This window comes from Amphiura filiformis, chromosome 11 (assembly GCF_039555335.1).
Source record: "Amphiura filiformis chromosome 11, Afil_fr2py, whole genome shotgun sequence".
NCBI lineage: Eukaryota > Metazoa > Echinodermata > Ophiuroidea > Amphilepidida > Amphiuridae > Amphiura > Amphiura filiformis.
This window is the reverse complement of record NC_092638.1, coordinates 26,561,166-26,585,816: the sequence shown is the minus strand read 5'-3', so window position 1 is coordinate 26,585,816 and position 24,651 is coordinate 26,561,166. Positions and strand designations below refer to the sequence as shown.

Here is a 24,651-nt window from a genome sequence, read left to right as displayed (position 1 = left end):
AAGAAACTTTTTAACACGTATTCCTATGTAAAACTACAACAGTATGGGGATATGACTAGTTAACGTCGCTGTGTGAAAAATAACCAGCCAATATAAAAAGTACTCTTCTAAAGTTCTAGAAAATATAGTTTTTAACATGTCCTAAATTTTAGCTAATTTAGATGTTTGGAAATATTCGTACTTTGGTGTTTTAGTTAATGTTATAGGTAATAGTACATTGCCTAGTTAACGTCGCTGTGTGAAAAAATAACCGGCCAATATTAAAAGTACTCTTCTAAAATTCTAGACAATATAGTTTTGTAACATGTCCTAAATTTTTAGCTAATTTAGGTGTTTGGAGAGGGTCGTACTTTTGTGTTTTAGGAAGGACATGTAAACGACAGATAACACCAAAAATATGAAGAAATTATTTCCAAACCGTGTTAAGTCAAAAATCATTATGTTGCTCATTTTCAAGAATGCTGGTTTACAAAAGCACGCCATTGTCTGATTTTGTGAACAAAGCCACACATAACATTGTTTCCTTTCGTTTCCTTTATAATCGGTTACCCAACTGAAGCTATGAATACCAGCTTTATTGCGATATCGCACATGAAAACAGTCACTTGTGCACAACCAGAGAAGATCCGATTTAATCAGTTGAGCTGTTTCAATGAGTGTTATCTTGGTTTAATAGCTTTTAATGGGGTTAAATCCTGCAAAGGTCGAGATGAATTCTACTGTAGACATGACTGCATCATGGCTGGCTACAATCCATTATTATGTTTACAGGATAAACAACAATAACGTACCAGATACACGATAAACATCATGCCGTAGCTAGGTGTTGTGGCGCCCAAGGAAAAGATGCGGAATGAGCCCCGGCCACCAATTTCTGAAACAATTGCTCTGCGGAGCGCGAGAAATATGTAAAACTACAATTAATTTGATTATATTCAAGTTGTTAATTAGGTCTTCATTGTCTTTGAAATAACTTTTTATGTTGAATTGCGCCACTCTAAGGGCGTATCATTAGATTTCAGGGGGCATGGGAGTTTTTGAAAAAAAAACTTCGCCCACTGGTGAGACGAAAAAAAAAACTTTGCCCACTTGTGAGACGAAAAAAAATATTTTTGCCTCCCTGATGAGTAAAAAAAAAATACCCCCACCTAACTTTGTATAAAAATATACATTATTAAAATTGAAAAATAAATTTCTGCTTTCGGAGGCGAAAAAAAAAAATTCTGCCTGACCAAAACTCCCATGCTCCCATGAAAATCTAATGGTGCGTCCCTAAGACGCCGCCCAGGGCATACTCCCTTGCCCCTAGCTGCGCCACTGATAAACGTGTCTTATTTCATTCAAGATAACATGCAATGGGTTTCATTTCATAGTACTCATCTGAAATTTGGGAATCAGTCAGTGGCGTAGCTGCCTGGGGGCAATTCCCCCCCCCCTGGCAAAATTGCCTATTTGGGCCCCCCGCCCCTAGTGCAAGGAAAAAGAGGAAAAGGAGGAGAAAGAAGAAAAAGAGAGGAGAGAGAGGAGAGGAGGGCAGAGAGATGGGGAATCCATACGATATGCAATATACGATTAGTATCAATAAGCCTGGCAAAATTGTCTATTTGGGCCCCCGGCCCCTCCCCCCCCCAAGTGCAGGGAAATTTGGTGGATTTGGGCCCCGCCCCATACAGGTTTGCCCCCTGGAAAAAATCCCAGCTACGCCGCTGGAATCAGTCTATTGCAATTACGACTAGATATATTGCATCCTCAGAAGGCTGCGAAGTCCAGCCGTGACCTTGAAGTGACCTCTTATGACCTTGAAAAGATTTGTAACACAATTGCCTTTTCGTGAAAAATGTTGGCATTACGTTTGATAACAATCTATCTAATAAAATATTTTGACCTTTGTTGACCTCTGATGACCTTGAAATGACCTCCATTTTGTTTGAAATCATATCAATATTACATATTCTAATTTAGACTTAAATTGGACGAATTTTGGAATTTGACCCATTTTGACCTTTGGTTGACCTCTGGTGACCTTGAAATGACCTCCATCATATTTTGAATCATACCGTGATTACATATACTAATTTTCGTTTGAATTGGGCAAATTTCAAAATTTTACCCTTTTGACCCCAAAACAGACCCCTCCCCTTGTTCAAGCCAAATCTGATTATATCCCTATATACACCCAATGCTATAGTCATTTTGGCATTATTCTGATGATCATAGCACTTAATATGCAGGAAAAAGTGAACTTTAAGGTGATTTTCAGTAATCAACCCTATTTTACCCCTTCATGACCTTGAACTCAAAATCCGTGTTTACCCTATAGACACCTGCTAATGTCAGTGCATATGTGTCAATCTCATCTCTGTACTATGTAATCTGTAGGAAAAGAAGCATTTTGAAAGTATTTGGTTATGTGCAGAAAAAAAACCCGTAATGACCTTTGCCCACAAATCTGTGTTTATTTATTTATTTATTTATTTATTTATTTAAATAATTTGATATATTTGAAAGGGGTATTTGAGCAATTTGAAATGTTTACCCCCGTATAATCCTATGGGGTCATTTTGATCCCACCCCCTCCCAAATTGCCAAAACCTATGAGTTTAAATCATACATAATGATCAGTAGGCCTACGTCAATCATGAGTGAACACCGGTTGGTCATAGTCCATACAGGACCAACGCAATATTTAGCACTATAATCAACGCCGTCAGGCGTTGGTAGCTGTTGGTCCTTATAGATTGGATTTCTACCCCCAGCAGCGCACTCGAATTACCATGAGCAGTGACCTGAACCAACCCAGTTAATGACAACGTAATAACTCCAAATATGGTTGGTAACCCCGCCCATCATTTAACCGTATCTGTTATGTAACTTGGACGAGTACGCTAGTCATCTCAATCGATTGATTTTGAGATTGTGTGGATCAAAAGCTATCGAAGCACTTCACACTTTTGAAGTAGCTGGCTTTCGATAGACCAGTGATATTATATATGATTGATTTATTTTGTAAAATCAGTGTAAAAAAGCGGCAAGTCTGGTTCTATTTTGGAAATATGCTTTTCAAGCGGCAAGTTCGCGTAAAAGCTGGCAAACCAAATTGTTTTATTTAATTCGTCGGAGTAAGCTGAATTCAAAACTTTGTCTATTGGAACTCCGTGACTCTCTAAAAAAAAAAAGACCCTCAAACACCCTACATCAGGGGTGCAAATTGTGATTTCTTCCTCAGGAGCAAGGTTTTTAGGCTCAAGATTTCCTCAATCATACCATGCATAAAATAGCTTTATTCTGCACTTCAAAAATTGAAAATGTTAACATAGCATGTATTTTTAGAGTTTCCAAAAAAGGACAATGTGCGCGAGTAGCGCGCAAAAATTTGGTATTTTACACTAGTTTGGGTCAATTTTGGTGGAACAGAGGCTCCTTTCCCCCTTTTATTTTCCTTTACCCCCATTTCCTCTTTCATTTTTGTCAGAGGGAGCACAACCTGTTCAGTGCTTTATGGGTTTTTTTTTATTTCCTCAATATTTTCCGCTTTGTCCTCTTCTCAGTGGCATTACAGTAGTATTGATACACTGGAATTCCTTCATGACTTTTGTTCCCATAAAATCCTCATTGCTGCCTCTCTGTAAATTTCCTCGGATATGATTGCCGCCTCTCTGTAAATTTCCTCAGATATGTGCCCTGTTTACACCTGCCTTCATCCAACTTCTTTATTTCCTGTTAAATTCCATTGCATACCCTATATGGTGATGAATGGTAAATTTCCCCATTTCCATATTCTACCACCAACACCTTTCTCTTTTTTGCTCTTATTTCTTGATCAATAATGTGAGTTCCTCCAAATTTTGCACAACCAGTGTCTTTAAAGATTTCCTCTCTTCCATTCAGTAGCTTCACTACCTCACAGCCCTCCCCTATTATCTTGTACCTAACTCCGAGTCCTCTTCTTTTTCTTTCCTCTTTCCCCTTTCCTCGCCCCTTTTATTTTCTTCTCTGTCCCTCCTTTTTCCTCTCTTTCTTTTTCATTCCCATGGCATTATTTCCTCAATTTTGACTCTCATTTCCTATGAGCGGTGCTTCCCGCTCCCGCACAATTTGCATCCCTGCCCTACATGCTCACATATTGGGGGCAAAAATTAAACATGCTCCAAATTCACTAAAAACATATCAAATTATTTGTCTGGGTCTAAGGATGACAAAAGTCTAACATATTTGCACGTAGGGCATATAGTTACCAAGTTTTGAGGCTCAACAGGTCCAAGGTCAATTTGGATGCTATACAGGGGGAACAATTAAAAGTTACTCCGAGTTTTAGAAAAATGGATGCAAACTGTTCTTTAAGTTCAAGGGATTCTTTGATTAATCACTCAATCGTTGGTTCATGCAACCAACCATCCGTCCAAAAAGTATTCAGCAAATAATCAAGAAAACAATCGGAATCATTTAATGAATTGATTGATTAATCAATTAATTGATATATAGTCATCCAATCAATCAATATAATATAATAATATAATATAATAGAATCACATTAACTTATTAAATTGATATATCGATGAATTGATAGTCAGTCAATCATTGAACTACTCATCAAGCATCAATCAATAATCATTCGTTTGATCAATCGATCAATAATTAACAAATTAGGCCTACATTGTAGTCGCGTAATTAGTGTACCGTATCTTGATGTTAAAATATCAATCAATCAAGTAAATATCGAGTCAAGCAACTACTCAATTTATAATCAGTACAATAATGGTAGGTCTTCGTGGTCTTACACTAGGATCCACAACATGCTCATCCAATAAGGGCACAATTCTTTAACCCCAATACATTTGTATATTCATTGAATGAACTTTGCAAATTTGGGTACAAAACTCATACTCTGCAACTTGAGGTCAAATTTGCACTATTGAGTATTTAATTGAGGTTATTGAACTATGTCGTTGGGATGAGGCCATTGTGGTCCATAGATCTGGCAATCTCAATCAGTTAGCCAAATAGTTATTGACCGCTCATAACTTCATCAATCTCAAATGAATCAGTGTCTCAATCAATCAATCATTCATTCGATAATTCAATTACAAATTGCATTCGTTTATAATTCATATGCATGATATTCATTCATTAGTGACTGATTAATCATCAATGGAATGACAACTCGAGCAATTTTAATACACTGGTTCTGATATGATTAGTCTTTGATCTAAAAATCTCTAAACAAAAAAGTAAGCAAGCAAAAATGAAAGAAATCATAATTTCTCAATATAAGTTATATTATTTAGGGAACAAACCAAAAGTTCAATGACGTCATATAATCGATTTTTTTCCGTATGGCAGGGGGAAGGGTCAAAAAGTCTACGTTTATAAAACCATATATTTTGGGGTCAAATATCGGTCAAAATTGATCACTTGGTCTGGAATTCTCAACATTTCACATTTACAGACGGAGGGGCCAGCCTCCAAACGAAAGCAAATTCGTTTATAATACGTCGTCGACCTTTGACTTGTTCCTTTATTTAATCTAAACTCCTTCAGACAGAGAATCAACTTGTGAACAAACAGTTTGGCCCTTTGGTCAAACCAAATACATTTTAACATTTGGGGCTCTGGGGCACAGGGTCCCAGATGTTAGAACAAAGAGCTGTTTGGTCCATAATATATGATCTTTGGAGCTTGTACCATGTAAAGAAAATGCTTGGTGATATCAGTGTAGCTATGCAGAGCCCTGAAACTAATATAGTTAGACTAAAGCCAAGAATTTTCTGCTTTACAAATGCTAAATTCCGCTTTTCTCCGCTTTGTAATTTTAGCACATTTCTGACATAATAAAATTTCACAAGAATCTTGTGACGATCATTGCGATTTGCAAAGTTGGGATGGGTAATGGCTGCAATGGGGCGTTGTACGGTAAATTTATGACGGATTTTACTTTATTTTGATGAATTTTGAAGACCCATTTCATTCAGTATTTTATATATTCAACGAATAGAAAATAAATAAGTGAATAATAAAACAAATACTGTGGAATAGAAATAAATATATAAACGAATAATTAATGAATAGGGCCTACACGTTATTAATAAAACATAAATGATGATAAACGAAATAAATATAAGTATAGGCCCGTATTCAATAATGAAAGAAAGAAAGAAAGAACTTGCTGAACTTATTATTTTCAAGAAAAGGAATTAAAGTTTATAAATAAGTGAAACCCAATGTTTTTATGAAGCGTGTGTCCCCAATGCTATATTTTCTTAAACATGTTAAACGAATAGGCCAACTATCACAATTAATAGAGGTTGTGCATGACGTACCATACCGTAAATATGGCGGACTACTCAAATCCATTCAACAAAAGCATGATTGCAATCTACCGAGACAGTTCGTCTCACACACATAACAAATGCACTACGATCAAAGAGGTTGATGACAACATTTGATTGAATGGACTGCACTGCCCCATGATTACGGTTCAAAGGACACCGGTTCAAATCCTTTGTTTGTAGCCAATCAATAATTTCAAGCACAACCTTTATACAGAAATAGATTAAAACGAATCGTGATTAACCAGGACAATGTTAAATGTAGTGATGACAAAAGGAACTGATTGTGTGCAACCAACAGGTCAGTGAACTGAGGGTAAGAAGCAGGCCCGTACGCAGGATTTTTTTTAGGGGGGTGCTGATGTTGAAAAAGTGGACTTTTTTTCCAAGGGGGGGTGCGATTTTGTAAAAAGTGGACTTTTTCCCCCAAATTTGGACCTTTTTTGACCGAAAAAGCGTAAAAAACCTGATTTTTTGGCTCGCTACGCTCGCAAATTCTTAAATTTTGGGACTTTTTGTATACTTTTGCAAATTTGGGGAGGTGCGGTCGCACCCCCCGCACCCCCCCTGCGTACGGGCCTGGTAAGAAGTAAACCGAGTATTAAGCAGTATACAGACTTTTTATTGTACGTACAATATTGTATGTACAATATGTACGTTATTTAATCTATTGCCATTCTATTTCCAGTAATGTTTAAGTTCTAACGAATGTTTGATGACGTAAAATCGATAATATATTTCTGCTAGATATTGTATGTAACATATTATCGATTTTTCGTCATCAAACATTCGTTAGAACTTAAACATTACTGGAAATAGAATGGCAATAGATTAAATAACGTACATATTGTACATACAATATTGTACGTACAATCATGGAGGTATATAAATAAATGGAGAATGATCGCCAGAATTCTAATCTCCTAAGTGGAGATTATCCCGTTACCTCTATTCAATGAGTCACCAAACTTGAATTGACCAGCCACTTCAGCCAAGCTATTGATATCCACGATGGTTATGAGCCTCTACCATGGTTCATTGATTATCACTCCCAAAATTTCCTCATAGGAATTGACCCTACAATGACCCGTACCGGAAGCCTTGTAAAAGAGACTGTATAATGACGTCAGCTAGTCAATCAGCTAGTTCAAAGTCACCAGTTTTGATAGCTTATAGTTTCAATGTATGATCGTGCGAAAACCCGAAGAAATTCGGATGTTCTGTTCTCAAGTTATGAAACTGTTTTCTACACTAGTTGTGCCGTAACTTGACAAATATACTTAGTTTTCATGTTCATATATCAAGCTTTTAAGGGGTCTGAGGGAGTTCAAATATAGTGCAAATGAAAGCAAAACGTTTTTACCTTCCGATTGTGAAACAATTATGTTGGGCCAATTTGGGCCATTTGAGTTACGAGCGAGAAAAAATTTACCGGAAGTACTTCGGAATTCAAGCAAAAGTGATGATCGGACAATCTTTTCTAGAGAGAAATTGATATATGGAATGTATAGGCCCTATATACTTTGTTTAAACAGTTTCTCATAGTTTAGTGTATGATAATCGTGATTTTGGTTGAAGCTTCGGGTCAAATTGATTGAGTGCCATGACGGATATGTCATGTTATTGTTTTAAACTTTTAATTCTGTATTGTCATGAAATCGTATAGGCCGCCTAAATCATCATCATTAAACTTCTCATTGTATAATAAATAATTAGCAGTATTTAGGCCTAAATGATTATTAATATTATTAGGAGGCTATCATTTTCTTTGGAGGGAGGGGTTCCAAATATACGGGGGGGGGGGTTATAACTTTTTGGAAAAAAAAGTCATAGGCCTAATTCAATTTTTCATGACCAAAATGTAGGGAGTCACAAGATGACAACAGATAAGGTGTTTCTTTTTTCAAAATGACTGATTTCTTGATGCAATTTAAGCACTCAATTTTTGGCGAAAATGAGATTTTGATATCAAACTTTTATGAAACATGAGCACTTAATTTCCAATAAGTATAAACTTCATTTTACCCCATTGAAATCAATGGCCAGTGAAACAGACTTCACAATGTAATCAGCTTAGCATAATCAATATAAACCTGAAATTGCCTATTCAACAATAATTGGTCATAACCAACGTAGTACAAAAGAGGCTTGGCTGGATCATCCTCCATTTATTTATATACCTCCATGGTACAATACTCGGAATCTGAAGCCCGCTTACATAATTATGCAACTGAAGAGGATTAATAATCAATTTTGTTACGCAATACTGGTGTCAATCTAGAAGCTAGTGTTCTGGTAGCAGGTAGGCAAGCCACACCTACTGACAGCTATTGATGATATTCAGTCAATCGGATTGGCTGAATATCATTAGTAGCTGTCAGTAGGCGTGGTTAGTCAGTTTGACATTTCCCCCGACTTTCCGGGAAGGATATGTCGAATGTAGAAGGACCCACGCCTGACGGCGTGGACTATCGTACTAAATGGAGCGTGGTCCTCCTTGAAGGACTAGTTGGTCACTGCATTTATTTGGGAATGGGTAGGCACTGCAGCTTGATTCACCATCCACAACATGATAATGTGTGCACATCAGACGGGGCACACCGACACCGCCTGGCTAATAATTATTTGGTGCAGAAGGGACACTAAAATGAATACACGGGATCGATACACGTGAATTGCTATGCACGATTTTGATATCAGACGAAAATCTTCTGATACCGGGTTAGAAAATGATGAATATCTCCCGTCATGATTTTTTCTCAGAAACCAGATTTGGTCTCATAAACTTGGAAATACGTGTTGAACAGATATGATAGTCGCTAGAATGCGCTTTGAAAATTGGCCGTGCGCTTTGAACTCAAAATTTGACCATTTTATATTGCGTTGGTCCTGTTATGGACTACAGCGTGCAGCGTGTAGTACAGCTGCACTCACTGTAGGCAGTATAAAAGTCGATGACCATTGACCTCAATGGGGTATATAAGCTTAATCACGCACAACCAAGATCGATTACCCGGCTATTGTGAGTAGCCTTAGTTATGTCCCTCGACTAATTATTAGTTTAAAAGAGCTTTAAAGGTTTGAACCAAATGGCTAATCGTGACTGTGGATTTAACCTACCATGGCGATTCCTGCCATGAAGATATAGGGTCGAAGACACTGTGCGGGGTCTAATTCTGCATAAAACCGGGCAGCCTTATTTCTATAGATCTGCTGCGCATTCAAATTGCATTGTATTGCATCGTAATTTCATTTGTGTCTATATGCTAATTATGTTTACACAACATGAACTCACGTGTTTTCAAGCAAATTCGCCGATAATATGTGATCAAAAGCGATCGGAATGTTACAAAAGTACAGATCGCATTCAGCTTACTTCATATGAGATGATCTTTGGAAAAATACGGCATAATTTGTCTTGGTGCTTGCGGAATGCCATGCAGTTAAATATTAAAACGTTGCGGCAATTCATGATTGACAACTAGCAATCGGCGTGTCCTTCGTATCCTCCGCTGTCAATTTCTTATCCACTCACTAATTCTCACAAAAGCTTTGTGTTGATTACGTAATGTGTGGAGGCAAATTGCAATAAGTAGGCCTACAATGAAATAATGAGTAGGGCGGGCTCCGAGGCGGGTTTCTTCTTCATCTTACGTAACAGTATTGTTCTCCAAAAAAACCCGGAAGCGTGTCGTTTGGAGCTCTAGCTGAAATATAGCAAGATAATGTAAGATAGTAAATGTAAACCTGTATTTTAGCTAGAGTATATCTGAAATACAGCAAGATAATGTAAGATAGTAAATGTAAACCTGTATTTTAGCTAGAGTATCTGAAATACAGCAAGATAATGTAAGATAGTAAATGTAAACCTGTATTTTAGCTAGAGTATCTCGAGCTAGTGCACATGCTACATTATATACCGTACACTTGTAGGCCTATGTTGTTGTTGGTGTATAAGTAATGGGCCTTGCAATTGAAATGCCTCAAGCTTTTAATCCGATATGCAGATTATCTATTTGTTTTCATGAATTGGAAGACATTCTTTGATGTATTGTAACGGGGCCGAGCTTGCCCCTAATACTTTTATAAACGACTGGTGGAGAAGACTAGCCTTCTAAACATACAAGTGGTAGCGTAGTATCAAAGACTAGAATTCTCCCCAAGACATGTTGAATCAGTGATGCATGAAAGGAGAAGTAACAGGTAAAAAATGAGACTTGACAATTCTGTTTTATATTTGCTTCTTTTGTTATATCTTGTATTGTTATTTTGCTTTCATATTTGTCTTATCACATCACAATTCATAAATACAAGTAAACACTGGTAAATACACAATCTCTGTTGATGATCATGACGATATTTCCTTATTCCTCTCTTTTAAATCCAAATAAATTACCAATAAATGCTGCCGAAAAGTATATACTAGGCCCTATACGGTATCTGCTTGAATAATAAAGAAGCATAAAAATACAATTTAATCAACAGAATCTCTCATCACATGACATAGTCATAGGCTAGGCCTAGTAGGCCTACTACAGAGTATCCATGCATGCCTGTACACCAAATATGAGCTTGCCATGCAACAATGAATGCACATGAATACAGTGCATAATTTTCCATTGGACTTGTGCGTGTGTGCGGCAAGTCACTTGCCCAAATTAGGCATAGGCGCTAGGCCAAATCACCGGAGTGTATAACCACCCTGGTGTTGCCACTATTGTGGTAGCCAAGCTGCCCCTAGCTCAATCTGAGCTCCTGAGTAGGGCGTATTTGCTTTGGTTGGCAGTGCTTACCCTGTGGTTTCCCTTTCAGGGTTCGTGGGTGGACTAATTGTCCACCAAGCAATCTGATTAATTTGCGTTGTGCACGGCCTTTTATACTCTCCTGAACGCGTTCATGGAACCTTTTGGCGGCTGCGTTCAAAGCGTAAGCTCCGTTACTATGGCTATCGCGCAGTCACTCCGCGTCAGGCGCTCACTTTCGAAAAGATTTTGAACATGACGAAATCAACAATTTAATAACTAGAACAATTGCTAAAGTGTTTTTAAATCAGGAATCAAACTGATGACCCCCTTTTTGACCATGTAAAACAGTAAAATACTCAAAAATATCTTAAAATTCTACATCCTTAAACAATTACATCTTAAATAATCCAAAGTTTGATCAACAAAAGTCGTTTTTAAGGAAATTTACAATTTTTAGGAAAACTTGTTTACGACTGATGGCCGGGAACTTTCAAAATGGCAAATCCAAAATTCTGTAAACAACCGGGTAACAACACAAGAAAAGCCTGAATTTTGTCCTGAATATTTACTCATAGACGGTATGTAATACCTTATTGTTTTCCTGACAAAATTATTTACACAATATTATAAGATCTCTGTACAACTTCTAGCAGAATAGTGAAATTTTGAAGCCAAATTCGCACGTACGACATGACAAATTTCTCTGCCGTATTTTCAACCCACGGCAAAAACTGACGATCGACAGGTAAACAAATCCAAATATTTACAAAAATATACCTTGTGCAGAGCCATGCAATCATTTTTAAATGCATAATCACAATAAAAAACTACCACGAACACGTGAGCATCGTGACTTTTCTCTAAATATGAATTTGACAAGAGCTAAATTTTCGTATTTCTGCAATGGACAAACACACAGGAGGTAAGCTTAAAAACAGGCCAAAAATCTGAAATCGCATTTTGGCTCTCCGTTTCACTACCCCCTTTTCGAGACTATTTCGTCCCGAAATGTAACATGTATAATTCATTTAACTTAATTACAATTTTAAAAAAATCAGAGCATTTCCTTGACAAAACTTTAACAGTAACAAGTAAATTCACTCAACCATTGTTTGGTGACAGGCTGACAATAACATTTTCGTGACCTCGTGACCTCAAAAAGTTTTTCAAAATTAATTGGCTATTTGGCCGATTTACAACTATACATTTTAAAAACAACTCTATTTCACATGCAAATTATATTATTATGTTTACAAGTTTTATACAAATCTTTCACAGTATCTCTAGCATATTAATCTGTTTTTTATGCATACTCTTCTTCACCAATAATTTACAAGAACCATTTAATTCACCTTGGTGCACATTTCCATCAATTTCATTTTCAAATGAACAAAACTAGTTTTAATCTGGACTATAGAAAGCTGACATAAAAGAAGAACTCTCTGTCTCTGCATCAGGTTACCCAAAACATCAGTTAACATTTTACATTTTTGCCATCAATTAATGAACAATATTTAAGTTCAGATATTATAAAAGTTCTATATTCCTCATCGTCTTTTCTTCTGATGGACCTTGTCTTCAGTTCGATATCTTTAACATCTGAGAATCTACATTATCATACCTCTTTCGCAACTCTCATGAGAAACTGCCAGATTGGTTCACCGTCGATCATGAGAGGAAATGTTGACTGCGCCGCCCTTACATCAATTATGCAAGGTGTAAAGAAACCATACATCATCCAATAAAACATTTGACCTGGTAAAGAATAACCATTGACTAGTCAAATATCACTTTTGCCATTCATTCTTGCACCTGAGTTCTATTAAGTCCATGTAGACTTTCTCAGTTGGCAATCCACCCAAGAGCGAAACTTGATTTTCTGTTACCAATGCGCCTACATAGCCTGACATTGCTCCGAAAACATCATGACTGCAATCAGTGAGTCACCGTCGCACCAACCAGAGTTCCAAAATCATAAGATCTGCATAACCAGCCCGTGATGATGCCTCAACAGTATCAGTAGAAAACAGATGATGAGATCTAGTTGATTTTCATTTGTTAATCTTCTTAAGAGCACATGCCGTATACGACGAAACTTATTGCTATCTTCAGTAGATAGCACGTACAGATCTAATGGCCATTCAAGGACGTAACCATTTATTTTGTAGGCTTGAAGTCGATGTATGCTATTAACTGTAGCCATCTCCATCTTCATTTTGTTTTTCTTCATCTGTCTTCGTAATCTTCAATATCTGACATTTAATTCAGAATTAAGGCATGACTGAATCTCATGTAAAACAACATGAGTGCCCGACAGTCAACACTGTCCATATTTTTCATGATGATGTCCCCATGCATATCCATCATTCCAAATGATTGTAAGAATAGTTGCGTCGAAATAAAGTTAGGTGTCTTTCCACTTTATCTAAATTAAGAAATCCAGAATTGCTCTTTTCAAAGAACAAGAATTTCACAGAGACAAAACTTGGTCAAAAGATTGGCATGACAATACCGCTGCAGTCAGTAAAGTCATATCAAACTTCTAATCACGTTTTGGCTGAAATAAAATTTCATTCATGAAGTTCTTTTTATTGGAGGCTGTCCCTCCCAAAGTTGAGTTATTATAATTACATAATAACAATAATGAAAACAATTTTTATGTACAGGGTCTACAGGTATAAGAGTAGACAATCCGCTATGAAACACGTTTATATGATGATGATGTCGGCAAGGCCTATACCTGACTTCATCTTCATAAAACAGTAATTTCATATTTTAGCGGCAAGGAGTTGTGAGCATGCAGGCAGTGCAAGACGTCGGTGAGCCCTTTTCCGGACTTCATATACACCACAAGGATCAATAACTATACGGCGAGGGCTTTTCCGCATATCATTATCCCATAAACACGATAGCTTTCGTCTCCTTGAATCTTCCTCGTAAAGGTATTTACAAATTATATACAATCAGACAATCATTGCATATCTGCATGATAACCGGTCACTCTTCCAGACTCATTCTGATGATGGCAAGTCTCCTGGTGCCAATGAGTTGGTGCATAGGCCTGATCGTGTGCCTATACCATCATGACCGTCATCAAGTAGCATAGCTGACCTCTTCCAAAGACTCATCTGAGATGACAACTTTCTCAGAGTGTCGGCGTATTGACCAGATGAATTCCATTCACCTACGCCTATATGGTCAACTAATACCGTCTGATTATCACTCGGGGTACCTGCTGGTTGGCAGTCTTCCCCATTTATCATGATCAAGGGAGTGTCCTGACCAGTTAACTGTCTCCTTATAGCTAACCGTCTCCTGGCTCGCCTTCTAGATGATGGAGACTTCCGTGTCTTCCTCCCTTTCTTCTTGAAACTGCTTGAGCATGCCATCTGGCAGGGTAGACCATCACAGTCTTTCCCAATTAAGGGAGCATGCGGCCTGGTTAACTTTTTCTGGATCTTTAAGAAAGCTAACCTTCTCCTGGCTCGCATTTGTGATGAGGGAGACTTCCGGTTCTTTCTCGATGATCTCCCAGTCTTCTCTTCCACATCTACAAATTCAGCAATTCCATCTGCACTATATCCAGATGTATCATATTGATGCCTGTACTTTTCAGCTTTGTAAAAAGCTTCAGTTTCCACTGCAAACTTAATTGCATCATCAAAAGTAACAGGTTTTGCACGCAGGATGTTTAACCGCAACTCGCTTTCTTTGATAGCACTTATGAAGTATTTCTTTGCTATCTCCTGTGAGAAAGGACTTGGTATGGTTGGTAAAGCTAGCTTGACTAACTTCCTGATGTTGTGAGCTAGGTCAGGCAATGACTCTTTTGGGTGCCGTACTCTGTTATTGAGTTTCACCCAGAATAGCTCTTCCTGATTTTCGGTTCCAAACCTCAGGTTCAAACAGGCCACAAGTGAGTGGTAATCATGCCGTTCAGTCGAATCCAAATATCCCAGTACACTCTGAGCAACACCTCTCAGACTAGTTGCTAAACAAATGGCTTTGGTATAATCATTCCATTTATTCCATTCAGCAACAAGTTCGAATTGTATCAAATAGTCTGACCAGGAAGTGGTTCCATCGTAAGTTTGAGGTTTTATTTTCACTCCAGGCTGCGTGTCATTGCTAGAAAGTTTAGGCCTACTGCTCACTGACTCATCACTTTCATGAACATCAAATTCATCACCAGCTAATATTTCTGAGCTGGTATCGGTTGGAGAAGTATCAACACTATCTTCAGTCGCTGCCATAATAAATCGTGAGCCAAAATCTGTTAAAATTTTGAATTATCCCACCGCTGCCACCAGTTGTAACGGGACCGAGCTTGCCCCTAATACTTTTATAAACGACTGGTGGAGAAGACTAGCCTTCTAAACATACAAGTGGTAGCGTAGTATCAAAGACTAGAATTCTCCCCAAGACATGTTGAATCAGTGATGCATGAAAGGAGAAGTAACAGGTAAAAAATGAGACTTGACAATTCTGTTTTATATTTGCTTCTTTTGTTATATCTTGTATTGTTATTTTGCTTTCATATTTGTCTTATCACATCACAATTCATAAATACAAGTAAACACTGGTAAATACACAATCTCTGTTGATGATCATGACGATATTTCCTTATTCCTCTCTTTTAAATCCAAATAAATTACCAATAAATGCTGCCGAAAAGTATATACTAGGCCCTATACGGTATCTGCTTGAATAATAAAGAAGCATAAAAATACAATTTAATCAACAGAATCTCTCATCACATGACATAGTCATAGGCTAGGCCTAGTAGGCCTACTACAGAGTATCCATGCATGCCTGTACACCAAATATGAGCTTGCCATGCAACAATGAATGCACATGAATACAGTGCATAATTTTCCATTGGACTTGTGCGTGTGTGCGGCAAGTCACTTGCCCAAATTAGGCATAGGCGCTAGGCCAAATCACCGGAGTGTATAACCACCCTGGTGTTGCCACTATTGTGGTAGCCAAGCTGCCCCTAGCTCAATCTGAGCTCCTGAGTAGGGCGTATTTGCTTTGGTTGGCAGTGCTTACCCTGTGGTTTCCCTTTCAGGGTTCGTGGGTGGACTAATTGTCCACCAAGCAATCTGATTAATTTGCGTTGTGCACGGCCTTTTATACTCTCCTGAACGCGTTCATGGAACCTTTTGGCGGCTGCGTTCAAAGCGTAAGCTCCGTTACTATGGCTATCGCGCAGTCACTCCGCGTCAGGCGCTCACTTTCGAAAAGATTTTGAACATGACGAAATCAACAATTTAATAACTAGAACAATTGCTAAAGTGTTTTTAAATCAGGAATCAAACTGATGACCCCTTTTGACCATGTAAAACAGTAAAATACTCAAAAATATCTTAAAATTCTACATCCTTAAACAATTACATCTTAAATAATCCAAAGTTTGATCAACAAAAGTCGTTTTTAAGGAAATTTACAATTTTTAGGAAAACTTGTTTACGACTGATGGCCGGGAACTTTCAAAATGGCAAATCCAAAATTCTGTAAACAACCGGGTAACAACACAAGAAAAGCCTGAATTTTGTCCTGAATATTTACTCATAGACGGTATGTAATACCTTATTGTTTTCCTGACAAAATTATTTACACAATATTATAAGATCTCTGTACAACTTCTAGCAGAATAGTGAAATTTTGAAGCCAAATTCGCACGTACGACATGACAAATTTCTCTGCCGTATTTTCAACCCACGGCAAAAACTGACGATCGACAGGTAAACAAATCCAAATATTTACAAAAATATACCTTGTGCAGAGCCATGCAATCATTTTTAAATGCATAATCACAATCAAAAACTACCACGAACACGTGAGCATCGTGACTTTTCTCTAAATATGAATTTGACAAGAGCTAAATTTTCGTATTTCTGCAATGGACAAACACACAGGAGGTAAGCTTAAAAACAGGCCAAAAATCTGAAATCGCATTTTGGCTCTCCGTTTCAGTATTACTGAGCTCAATGATCTGAAATTACTGGAGTGTGAGGTCAGCATAGTATTTTATTAACAGAAAGTATAGAGGCCCTGCATGAAATTATCGATTGGCTCCAAACAAAGGATTTGAGCCGGTGTCCTTCACCGTAGTTATGGCGTAGTGCAGTCCATTCAATCAAATGTTGTCATCAACCTATTTGATTGCAATCATGATTTTGTTGAATGCATTTGAGTAGTCCGCCATATTTACGGGATGATACGTCACATGCAAGGCCTCTATTCTCCAAATCCATTTCCTAATGTATGTGAGAATGATACAATAATGACATGATGAACATCTAGTCATTGATGCATCAGTTTTAAAATAGACTAGGCGGTTACCATATTTGGCGGTTCTCGCCTGGGCGCGATTACCAGGCTGATGGTGACATGCCCATGACAGTTTTACTAATTTGACCTCAGATGACCCTGGCGACCCCAAAATTACCTTCCAAAAATTTGGCTCTAAATGTTGACTGTACCCACCAAGTTTCATGCCCATACGACAGTTTTTAGTAATTTGACCTCAGATGACCCCTGGGTGACCTTGGATGACCCCAAAATGATCTAAACTTATAACTCTAAATGTTGACTGTAGGCCTAGGCCTACCCGCCAAGTTTCATGCCCATATATGAGTTTTTACTAATTTGACCTCAGATGACCCGTGGTGACCTTGGATGACCCCAAACTGACCTTCAAAAAATGTTGTTTTAAATGTTGACTGTACCTACCAAGTTTCATGCCCATACGACACTTTTTAGTAATTTGACCTCAGATGACCCCTGGGAGCGGACCCCGGTGTCAGATGACTTTAAAACGAACATAAACATCTTCTTGACAGGACAGAACTACACCCACCCACCGAGTTTGAGCCCCGTACGACCTAGTTTCATGCCCATATGACAGTTTTTAGTCATTTTACCACAAATGACCCCTGGGAGGGGGCCCCGGGGTCGGATGACTTAACGAATATGAACATCTTCTTGCCAGGACAGAACTACACCCACCCACCGAGTTTGAGTCCCGTAGGACCTAGTTTCATGCCCATATGACAGTTTTTAGTCATTTGGCCTCAAATGACCCCTTGGAGGGGCCCCGGGGTCGGATGACTTAACGAACATAAACTTCTTCTTGCCAGGACAGAACTACACCCACCCACCGAGTTTGAGCCTCGTACGACCTACGACGGCCTCACATTAGCAGTCACAGACAAAACCTAAATCTACAGAATATATCCATTACCAATGATTACTCGTCTCGAAAGAGCTCAAAATAAATAACATAGAAAATTTTCTTGATGTCCTTTAACATGTTTCAATAGTTAACCATCGTTAGCCTTGGAGATCTATTCTGTAGAACTGACCGGTGAATAAGTCCGATTTATTGGGATGTCTAACATTTTCTGGTGAAAGTAAGAATTCGAGCGGCAGTGTTTTGAATTTTCTGAAGGCGATAGAGTTGGTTTGCTGGTAATCCATAAATAAGTGCATTGTTGTTATACAAACGAGAAGATGAGTGAATAATTTGTTCAGTAGCATCGCGAAATAACTGCGAAAGGGATGCCCGATGGTTCATTGGTCAGGCATAAGAAGCCATTGTCCTACATTAGGTATTGTGTCATGGAATGGTACCTAAGACCAGAGAAGATGTAAAGAAAGGAGATAGATCCAGCTATCCTCAAACAAAATATGTGTGTTGCCGCTCATTCAAAAGCAATCACGCTATTTAGGTTTAACAATAAAATACAACAAAGGGTTCGAACCCATGACGGGTGTGATACACAAGTTGCTGCTTACTAGTTTTAGGGAAAGGTCAGTGTCTGTATACCATCAATACTATGCATACCATGCATGCAGATCCTAACATCCAGTTTATTTCAAATAAAATATGACCGAAGTTCCATGGCAAATAATAATTTTGCACGCTTGGTTACGCTTTCAACAACCTCTACGATTTATGATACAGCCTATTTTCAATTATCAAAATATCTTTATTAGGTTTGCAGGAAATGACAGGAAAATACATAAAACAATAAAATATAGATGATCAAAAATCATCCCTTTTCTAACAAAATCCTAAACACTCTCCTAAATAATTAATATATGTTCCAAAATGGGCGGATTTTTTTGGAATCTTTACAAAACTACATTTCTTTCTTATAGTATCCACGTGTGGCATCCCTTCAGAGCAACATCAGGTACTTAACACACACGTATCATACTTTCAAGGGATTCTCTACAGAAACATTGGATATGGTTTCAATTCTGGAGTGAAAATTAATCAACCGTAGTCGGCAACACACATCACATCAAAGGCTACTTTCAAGTAGATGTGTAACTACTTGAGAATAAAGGACTATGAATAGGTGCGACAGGATTACCTACGGGATTATCTCAAGGATATAATTCCGTTCTCCCTCCTTCTTTTTCAACTTTCCTGCTAAGACCTTGCCAGACCTTGCCAGATCCATTTTGCATGCTGAAGAGTCATTGATGGTAAGAAATCTGCATTTAAAAAGAGAGTTATGCAAAAAAATATTCCAACTTTTGTCCATGACTGTATTATATATTGTTATTTGCAAGTTCTTGTATACAAATACAAAAGTATTTCGATATAAAGATGTTAAACATACCTCAATATTATATTTTGGGTTTTGGTTTTGAAAAAAACGTTTTAATAACATTCAATGTCGGATTTTAAAAAGGTTGTCATAAAAACCTTTTAAAACGTTTTGCATGAAAAAAAACCGCAACAACATTTTCAAAATGTAATTGCAAAATCATTTTTGCAAATATTTTTTGCAAAATATTTTGTTAACTCTTAAGGTTTTACCGTCGTTACTAAACCTATCGACCAAATTTTTTTAAATTGACATATTTTGTACATTAACGGGTTATGCCATTTTAAATCGACTTTCGAAAAGTTTTTTGATACATTCATTGATTTCTCAAAAAGTAAAAATCGCAGTTTAACAAATAACGGTTCAAATGAAAGCCATTATTGGGGGCTAATTGTTGTATCACTATGATAGGCCTGACACCAATATAAACACTTGTTTTGGTGACCCAAGTTCATGGTCATTTCTGCTCACGCACTTTTTTACAGATGGCCTGGAATTTCATATTTCGGTTTCAGCGATTGCCCGAAAAGGTGGTATGTTTTTGAAAAGCGTTTCCGCTTGGAATGTAGATAGTTATTGTTGCTATTACTCTTCGCGATTTTAATTTATGCCCTCTTTAGCCGACAATTTTCAATGCATTTTACACAATAGATACGTCGCTTGCATAAATACCGCTATTTTTAACAGTATCGTTTTTGTTAACCAACATAACATCAAAAAGAGTTCTCAAGACTTTGATGAGACCATAGATACCAAATCGGACTACATGTGATGAACAGATTTTACACTAGAATCAAAAGAACCAGCGTAGGCCCTCTCAAAATGTACTTTTTTAAATATCGCGTTGTGATAAAATGACTGCCTTTTCCTTGTTTTTTATAACAAGGAAAAGCTTTACTTACCTCAAACTTCAAACGTAGTGCTGTCTCAGTGTCCGTTACTGGTTAGTATTATTCCGATTAAGCGATTTTCATGATTTAGGCCTACTTAGCCTACATTTGAGCAACTATTTGCCCACACCGTGTACGAATATATTCCAAATATGGCGCTGCATTCAGTATCACACTAAACGACAAGGTTATACTAAGATGTGTAAGACTTTCTGACACTATATTCACAGTTGTTCTAATGGCTATTCAAACTTATGACAAATTTGGCTGGTTTGCGTTGTTCAATACCATTTCACCTAGTCTTGGTACCAGCCGGTTTGTGCTCCTCCGTCACTAACGGTGACGGAGGAGCACAAACCGGCTGGTACCGAGACTACATTTCACCCTGATGTGACAGTGACGTCACATCCGGGGTCACGTCAGTATAAAGCTGGTTTCCACAGAGGAGTAAGATAGCTAACTCCTCTGTGCTGGTTTCATACTACCATGCCGGTTGCAATGAGCTGCGTGGCGCACGCGCATTGCAGACAAATGGACACAATCAAGACTTGTCATTGGTTGAAACGCTCTGCCGCTTGACGGGTGTTCGTGATCGCGCGCCATTATCGTGATGATCGGAGATTCTTTTTTTGTGATGAAGGCACCAGCCGAAATGTCCGTTTTTCAGAATGCAATGAACATAACTCTGTACTCCCCCGGGGAGATGATGTATTTTGCGACACTCATGGCGGGAAAGAGATATGAAACGAATTTTATTAGGCGCAGCATCACTCGCTGGAGTTCGATGGCGCTGGTGTACATACGCACGCGCTTAAAGACACCGCATAGATGCGCGTTCGAAACAGCTGTTCACAACGCGTTGACATCACTGCCACATCGGGGTGAAAAATGGTATAGGTAATAGATGACTATGAAACCTCAAACTCGCCCCTCGATAAAGGTTGGCAATTGAAGCAGGCCTCATTTTAGCGAACTTTGTCTAGTTTAATGCGATGCGAGTGCAAGCGCCGCTCAGACTGTGAAGGTTTCTGGATACCGAATATGGGTTTAGATTAGGCCTATATCATGTCCTCTAGGCCATATAATTTATTTTTGGAAAGGAACGTCTAATCTCGGAGCCTATTCAATTGAGAAGGGACTGGATTTTGTCATAATAATATAAAATTAATACTTAATGCCTCGCGATTTTTTTTGATATCCAGCCATAGTATTTTAATTGATTAAACTGAACATAAAGCTATATCTTTACTAGCTTCATGCACTAATTTGCAGACCTGCTTGGCCTTCTACATGTAGTGAGTACCACATTAGATTGTGTTTACAAGAAATAATAAGCGCTGCCTCCTCGAAATTTCTTATGCCATCAGCTTTGATGATTAAATATTATCTACAACTCGGCACCTGTGTTCAAGGCCTTTCTTTTATCTATTGACCTCAAAAGAAAGGATTAGAATGATCAGAATGCCGTCCCTGACCCCTTTCCACACATTAATAATGAGTCGGTAAGGAACGTGCTACCGTTATACTTCAATGAGTACGTATGGCTACTACGCAGTTCAATGGCCTTATTGTGATCTGGCGGGAGTTTTAAAAGCACGGTCCCTGACTGCGTGGGCATATTTCCGGACAAGGAACAATAGAGACCAATTGCCTGGCAATGACGTCACATGTAATCCCAGTCTATAGTGTGATTAGAACATTATAGGCTGGTGGTCACTTATAGTACGATCAGTACGAAAAGTCCAATGCGATTATTAATGTATTTTCTAAAATTTAAAGAACCACTTTTTAGCGGGAATTTTTGTAAGTTACACAGCTGAAGTTGTGAAAGGGTTGAAAGACTACAATATTACGGCTTAAACAAGAATTTCTTTGTTTGGTCGTTATTCCTATAGACTCATCCCTTAATATGTGTAGATAATAAATCAGGAAAAAAACAGGGGGTGCCGGACCTCACTTTTGAGCTACAGCCGTTTTAAAAGAGGTGTACATTTCCAAAAATCTCTGTACACTTCAATGGCAAAATCAGCAATTTGCCCAAAATATACCACCTTTTGCGTTGTATAAAAAAATTGTCGAGACAAAAATTTTTTAATTTTATATATGTTATGAAAAACAAAAAGCTCTGTAAAATCGCGCAAAAAAAATTGGGGGTACCGGACCTTGTTTTCGAGGTAAATTGACCAAAATAGGTCAAAAAAGCATTTTTTTTTCAGCGACACCATACGTAGTTAATTGCGTACATGGATATTTTGGTGCGTACCAACGCGTTGGTATACAAGCGCGATCTGACCGGATCAGCGTTCGTTTACGCATATGGCCACAAAAAAGGAATTGTCTGTTTACGCAGGAAAGTTTTCACTGTAAAAAAAGTTACCTAAGATACTTCTTAGGCTAAGAAGTGTCCATATTAAATATATAGGAACAATATGATGATGTCGTAAAAAGACTTATAAATCAAGCCTTAAAATTCTTAGCCTAATTCTAATTTGGTGTATTTTGGTCACAAACAGGTGTAAGAAAGACAGCCATTCTGCAAAGATGTTATTAAGTTACACAAAGTGAGGAATTTTCAGCTTTATGTTCTCCTGACTCGAATGACCAAAAAGAGGATTATTTTATTAAACATGTTAAAGCGAAGCGTTTGACACCATGGGCGGAAGTGTTTGACTATAATAGGCCTACAATGATTATAGGCATAGGCCTACTTAGCATGCTTAGTGCCGTTTACCGAGAGGAAAACTTTTTTGGTGTAGAAAAACGTTTGGCTAATTGAGGGGCTCAATATAAAAACGACCTATCCCACATTTTGGTAAAAATAGAGGGCGCTGCTGAAAAATATAAAGGTCACCAAAGGTCATTATTACAAACATGAATCATCATGAATGTAACTTGGTAAATTTGTTAAATCAGTGTTTTAAGATGTGAAATTGTTATGTATTGTATTGAAAATTCGCACACAAAAGTCCTATTTTCTCAAAATAACCCAAATGTGGGATAGGTCGTTTTTATATTGAGCCCCTCAATTATGATATCATAATTTAATGTATGACCCTTTTTTTAAACGGAATAGTTTTGATGGTGTTGTCTATATCGCATGCATTATGAATTCAGTGCACGTGGTAGGTCTTGACCCAATAACACAAAATGCTTAAAACATTTTTAAAATAACAATCAAAAACATTGAACACATGCTGCAAAACATATTCTAATTTGGGACAATGTTGCCAAAATAATATATGTCTGCAATAACATTTTCACAACATGTTTTTAATTTTGTTGTGGTGTGTTTCATTATGAAACGTTCTTCAAACGTAACCTTTAATAGGCCTATAATATAGTGCTTACCCAACATAGGCCCTATAGGCCAAAATATTATTAAAACGAATTAACCAATTTAACCAACACTTGTTTAGGCCTAATGTTAAAAAAAAAATACCCTGATTCTGTGTGGGTAGTCTATAACGTCATACCATCTATTGGACCCTACTGTCGTAGGCCTACTTTGGGGATGGGGTCCAGGTCCGTTATATCAGTGGAAGCACGCTGGCATTTGTGTGTACATTTAATATATTAGAAGCGGCCACTTTTTTTTGCGCTCAGCAAACATTGTTTTCTTTATTTTGTGGCCCTAGTTATCGCCGGTGCGTAAAAATAGCATTGACACGCACAACACGCATCGTTCTCTGCGATGGCTGCAACGCAACGCCGAGCACGACGCGGAGTACGCACGCGTTGAAAACAGGCGCAATAGTCAAGTCGAATCGGGTGATGACGGTAAAACCTTAATTGTTCGTGGTGAAGGTCGCGCTTTACATACATCAATGAACATCAAAAGAGTTCTCCGGGTTTGGAAACATATCGTCTCCCCCGCAGCCAGTTTGTTACGCGTAACCAAACTGGCTGCGGAGGAGACTATACTATTCATATAATGACGTCATCAGTCTGTTTGGAAATCCATTTCGCTTCGAACGCTGAAAAGGGCCGTATTAACCAACACAAATTGTCTTTTTTCAGGAGAAATACGAATAAACAAAATTGCATTGAGTGTCGATATACTTGG

The 24,651-nt window shown here is 37.9% G+C and overlaps 1 protein-coding gene across 4 annotated transcripts in view; it reads right to left on the bottom strand.

Moving 5' to 3' along the window:
• Nucleotides 1-24,651, bottom strand: part of LOC140164646 (uncharacterized) — a 32,077-nt gene that overhangs the window by 4,231 nt on the left and 3,195 nt on the right. Inside the window, exon 1 of one of the 4 annotated variants that reach the window (XM_072187989.1) lies at nt 792-883. The exons of 2 other annotated variants lie outside the window; for them this stretch is intronic. In XM_072187989.1, the coding sequence (XP_072044090.1) occupies nt 792-812 (21 nt within the window). In that variant the 5' untranslated portion in view covers nt 813-883. Of the gene's footprint in view, nt 1-791; nt 884-24,651 lie in introns of those variants that run through there. One more of the 4 variants, XM_072187991.1, reaches the window with a different exon arrangement.